Source organism: Taudactylus pleione, unplaced genomic scaffold, assembly GCF_031769625.1.
Source record: "Taudactylus pleione unplaced genomic scaffold, aTauple2 ptg001296l, whole genome shotgun sequence".
NCBI classification, from domain to species: domain Eukaryota; kingdom Metazoa; phylum Chordata; class Amphibia; order Anura; family Myobatrachidae; genus Taudactylus; species Taudactylus pleione.
The window spans coordinates 246,166-252,229 of record NW_028285696.1 but is presented as its reverse complement, the minus strand read 5'-3'; the positions used below and the strand labels follow the sequence as shown (position 1 = coordinate 252,229).

The following is a 6,064-nucleotide window of genomic DNA, read 5'->3' as shown; positions in this document are numbered from 1 at the left end:
ATAGTGCAGATAAGAAGCAAACACCGCATGTACGTATCACTTACTGGCCTCATAGTGCAGATAATAAGCACACACCGCATGTACATATCACTTACTGGCCTCATAGTGCAGATAAGAAGCACACACCGCATGTACGTATCACTTACTGGCCTCATAGTGCAGATAATAAGCACACACCGCATGTACGTATCACTTACTGGCCTCATAGTGCAGATAATAAGCACACACCGCATGTACATATCACTTACTGGCCTCATAGTGCAGATAATAAGCACACACCGCATGCACGTATCACTTACTGGCCTCATAGTGCAGATAATAAGCACACACCGCATGTACGTATCACTTACTGGCCTCATAGTGCAGATAATAAGCACACACCGCATGTACATATCACTTACCGGCCTCATAGTGCAGATAATAAGCACACACCGCATGCACGTATCACTTACTGGCCGTATAGTGCAGATAATAAGCACACACCCCATGTACATATCACTTACTGGCCGCATAGTGCAGATAATAAGCACACACCGCATGTACGTATCACTTACTGGCCGCATAGTGCAGATAATAAGCACACACCGCATGTACGTATCACTTACTGGCCGCATAGTGCAGATAAGAAGCACACACCACATGTACGTATTACTTACTGGCCGCATAGTGCAGATAATAAGCACACACCGCATGTACGTATCACTTACTGGCCTCATAGTGCAGATAATAAGCACACACCGCATGTACGTATCACTTACTGGCCTCATTGTGCAGATAATAAGCACACACCGCATGTACGTATCACTTACTGGCCGCATAGTGCAGATAATAAGCCCACACCGCATGTACGTATCACTTACTGGCCACATAGTGCAGATAATAAGCACACACCGCATGTACGTATCACTTACTGGCCTCATAGTGCAGATAAGAAGCACACACCGCATGTACGTATCACTTACTGGCCTCATAGTGCAGATAATAAGCACACACCGCATGTACGTATCACTTACTGGCTTCATAGTGCAGATAATAAGCACACACCGCATGTACGTATCACTTACTGGCCTTATAGTGCAGATAATAAGCACACACCGCATGTACGTATCACTTACTGGCCTCATAGTGCAGATAATAAGCACACACCGTATGTACATATCACTTACTGGCCTCATAGTGCAGATAATAAGCACACACCTCATGTACGTATCACTTACTGGCCGCATAGCACACACCGCATGTACATATCACTTACTGGCCTCATAGTGCAGATAATAAGTACACACCGCATGTACGTATCACTTACTGGCCGCATAGTGCAGATAATAAGCACACACCGCATGTACATATCACTTACTGGCCGCATAGTGCAGATAATAAGCACACACCGCATGTACGTATCACTTACTGGCCTCATAGTACAGATAGTAAGCACACACCGCATGTACGTATCACTTACTGGCCTCATAGTACAGATAGTAAGCACACACCGCATGTACATATCACTTACTGGCCGCATAGTGCAGATAATAAGCACACACCGCATGTACGTATCACTTACTGGCCTCATAGTGCAGATAATAAGCACACACCTCATGTACGTATCACTTACTGGCCGCATAGTGCAGATAATAAGCACACACCGCATGTACGTATCACTTACTGGCCGCATAGCACAGATAATAAGCACACACCGCATGTACGTATCACTTACTGGCCGCATAGTGCAGATAATAAGCACACACCGCATGTACATATCACTTACTGGCCTCATAGTACAGATAATAAGCACACACCGCATGTACGTATCACTTACAGGCCTCATAGCGCAGATAATAAGCACACACCGCATGTACATATCACTTACTGGCCTCATAGTGCAGATAAGAAGCACACACCGCATGTACGTATCACTTACTGGCCGCATCGTGCAGATAATAAGCACACACCGCATGTACGTATCACTTACTGGCCGCATAGTGCAGATAAGAAGCACACACCGCATGTACGTATCACTTACTGGCCTCATAGTGCAGATAATAAGCACACACCGCATGTACGTATCACTTACTGGCCTCATAGTGCAGATAATAAGCACACACCGCATGTACATATCACTTACTGGCCTCATAGTGCAGATAATAAGCACACACCGCATGTACGTATCACTTACTGGCCTCATAGTGCAGATAATAAGCACACACCGCATGTACGTATCACTTATTGGCCTCATAGTGCAGATAAGAAGCACACACCGCATGTACGTATCACTTACTGGCCGCATCGTGCAGATAATAAGCACACACCGCATGTACGTATCACTTACTGGCCGCATAGTGCAGATAAGAAGCACACACCGCATGTACGTATCACTTACTGGCCTCATAGTGCAGATAATAAGCACACACCGCATGTACATATCACTTACTGGCCTCATAGTGCAGATAAGAAGCACACACCGCATGTACGTATCACTTACTGGCCGCATCGTGCAGATAATAAGCACACACCGCATGTACGTATCACTTACTGGCCGCATAGTGCAGATAAGAAGCACACACCGCATGTACGTATCACTTACTGGCCTCATAGTGCAGATAATAAGCACACACCGCATGTACGTATCACTTACTGGCCTCATAGTGCAGATAATAAGCACACACCGCATGTACATATCACTTACTGGCCTCATAGTGCAGATAATAAGCACACACCGCATGTACGTATCACTTACTGGCCTCATAGTGCAGATAATAAGCACACACCGCATGTACGTATCACTTATTGGCCTCATAGTGCAGATAAGAAGCACACACCGCATGTACGTATCACTTACTGGCCGCATCGTGCAGATAATAAGCACACACCGCATGTACGTATCACTTACTGGCCGCATAGTGCAGATAAGAAGCACACACCGCATGTACGTATCACTTACTGGCCTCATAGTGCAGATAAGAAGCACACACCGCATGTACGTATCACTTACTGGCCGCATAGTGCAGATAAGAAGCACACACCGCATGTACGTATCACTTACTGGCCTCATAGTGCAGATAAGAAGCATCAGCAACTTCCGTCATTAGTAAAAAAAAATTTACACAATCTCTGAATTTTTAGGTAAGAAACTGAATTACAAGCTCAGCCTCGCCCTGTGTGCAGAATGTGACCTAACTGGTTTGTGGGTGTCAGAGACTTTCAGTTTCATTTCTCCCTTCTGCTGCCAGCGATGGCGTCTGCTGATCTGAGACAGGAGCTGGTCTGTTCCATCTGCCTGAGCATTTATACAGATCCTGTAACCCTGAGATGTGGGCACGACTTCTGTCGGTTCTGTATTGATCGTATGTTGGATGAACAGGGGTCTGAAGTTTATACTTGTCCTGAATGCAGAGCTGTGTTTCCAGATCGTCCTGTACTGGAGAAAAGGAGAAAGCTCTGCAACATAGCAGAACATGTCCGCTCTATTCCAGAGGAGGGAACTGGGGTGTTCTGCACTTACTGTGTCCACTCTCCAGTACCTGCCCTTAAAACCTGTCTCAGGTGTGAAGAGTCTCTCTGTGATATACATTTTAAGACACACAACAAGTCAGCAGAACACGTCTTAGTTGATCCCACCACTTATTTGGAGAAGAGAAAATGTTCTGTCCATAAAGATATTTTGAAGTATTTCTGCAGAGAAGACTCGGCCTGTATCTGTGAGTCCTGCACTGTGGCTGGAGAGCATCAGGGACATCTGGTGGAGACGCTGGATGAGGCCTCTGAGCAGAAAAAGGAGAATCTTATAGATGTTCTTTTAATACTGATGACAAAGAGAGAAGAGGCTGAGAAAAGAGACCAGAGTCTGCAGGAGCGCAGGAGAGAAGATCAGGGAAAAGCAGCTGGTGTAACTGAGAGAGTCACTGCCCTGTTTAGAGATATCAGGAGACAGCTGGATGACCTGGAGAAGAGAGTCCTGAGTGAGATCTCCAGGCAGGAACAACGCGTTTCACTCTCAGTCTCTGATCTGATCCAGCAGCTGGAAATAAAGAAGGATGAGCTGTCCAGGAAGATTCGTCACATTGAGGAGCTGTGTAACGTGTCTAATCCAGTGACTGTCTTACAGGATCCAGACACAGGTGACTTGTGTGATACTGAGGAGGAAGATACTGAGAACACAGAGACAGATGACAACCAGGTCCATGGTGCAGGAGATCTGGATGTGGGTCTTATCTCAGAGACATTACACACATTATCTGATATAATAACAGGTATAAATACAGGGGTCTATGTGCAGGAAGCTACAGACCTATTACTGGGTGTAACCACAGCTGCTAATAATGTATCTATTATAATGACAGATATAAATATAGGGGTCTTATTACTGGATCTAGATACAGCTAGTAATGTTTTATGTATATCGGATGACGGGAAAACTGCATCATGGACAGATATAAACCAGAATCGCCCAGAAACTCCAGAGAGATTTCAGTGTGATCAGGTAATAAGCACCAGGGGATTCTCCTCAGGGCGACATTACTGGGAAGTGGATGTTAGTAAATCAGGGGACTGGAGGGTGGGGATGTGTTATCCCAGTATAGACAGGAGAGGACGTCAGTCAGACATTGGGTACAATAACAAGTCCTGGTGTTTCTGTGTGAGCAGGATTTATAGATATGGGAAATTTAAGAAAAATGTGTATTCAGTGATACATGACAGAAATAAGACTGAGTTGGAAGATGATGTTTCCTGGGGTAGAGTGTTGATGTGTCTGGATTATGAGGATGGAAGCCTGGCCTTTTATTCTTGTAGTAACCGTAATAAATCTGCGGTTTTCCAACACTTATACACCTTCGAGGCCACATTCACTGAGCCCCTTCATGCTGCATTATACATAGAGGACGGTCGCATGACGATTACCAGGTGATCAGAAGCCAGGAGGAATCCATCCAGAGACTGGGGACATCATAAGGAGGGGAATCTGATAGGTAGAAAAATAGCCAATAGAATGTCGTAATGGGTGGAGCTACAGCTGAGCCAATCCTTCTGTGTAACCAGGGACTGGATTTGTTCCCTTGTTAGTGTGTTAGAAACGTTCATTATAGATAATTTACATGTCAGCGAGAGCTGTGATTGGCTGCAATAACCTGCCTGTCAGCCAGTGTGTGCCCTATCACTGCAGTCGATACTATTCTTGTTCCTATTGGTTGTGATTTATGCAGGGGCTGAATGTTTCTCCTGAAAGATAAACTGTATCCATACAGGAGAGGGATGGGTGGCGGAAATGGTAGAGGGGCACAGGAGAGGAGGGGGGGGTCCAAATGTTTTATAGTCTATAATGGAGGAAGCTAAAAGTGAACACATGGGGGGTGAGAGAGTTGTCCACTTGCTGGGTTGGGGTCCCTATTACTGTAGTATATACATAACCCCCTGTGGGCACAGCTGTAATTACCTATATCTATGTAGAGGCGTTTTGTGACATTGGGCTCACACAGATAGGAGGAAATATTCTGTATACATTAGTTATAAAAATACAAACACACTGTAACATGTAATTGAGGTTTCCTGATGTTACCATATTATCTGTCTTTCCTGTGTACATTCAGCCATAACTGATGAGATTATTTACATATGCACATTAGATGTTGTCTGTCTGCTTCCACAGAGCTATAAGTCCCAACCTCACATTATGGGAAAGGCGACTCTCTGTCTAGTATATAGCACGTTATATAGTGTAACACGTGTGCTGTGTGTTGTGTAACTTTGCGCTATAAAGGAGTGTGAGATGTTTATGACGTTATTACGATCTGTGTGTATAATATTCTGTCTTGTGCGGCTGCATATAATAAACAACTATTACAAGAAATCTTTCTCCAGATCATTATTTCAGCAGCCGGCCTCATACTGGGAGTTGTAGTCCCAGACTATGCTGCCTAGTAAAGGATGACTTGGACTACAACGCCCAGCATGCCTCACTGCTTACCTGTATTACCTTAATATTTGTTAACCAGAGTATTAATTATTATTTATCTATTATAAACTATAAAGTATTCCTTCCTTATATCACCCTGTTATTACCACACTCTCA

General features: G+C 44.5%; 1 protein-coding gene across 1 annotated transcript; it reads left to right on the top strand.

Moving 5' to 3' along the window:
* Window positions 1–3,229: 3,229 nt before the first annotated feature.
* On the top strand, window positions 3,230–5,807 carry LOC148443347 (E3 ubiquitin/ISG15 ligase TRIM25-like). The gene has a single exon (XM_088462939.1). The coding sequence runs from the start codon at window positions 3,230–3,232 to the stop codon at window positions 4,901–4,903; it is 1,674 nt and encodes a 557-aa protein (XP_088319065.1). The 3' UTR covers window positions 4,904–5,807.
* The last annotated feature ends 257 nt before the right edge of the window (window positions 5,808–6,064 follow it).

Coding starts and splice junctions, on each gene's coding strand:
- LOC148443347 (XM_088462939.1), top strand. CDS start 3,230: ATGGCGTCTGCTGATCTGAGACAGGAGCTGGTCTGTTCCATCTGCCTG.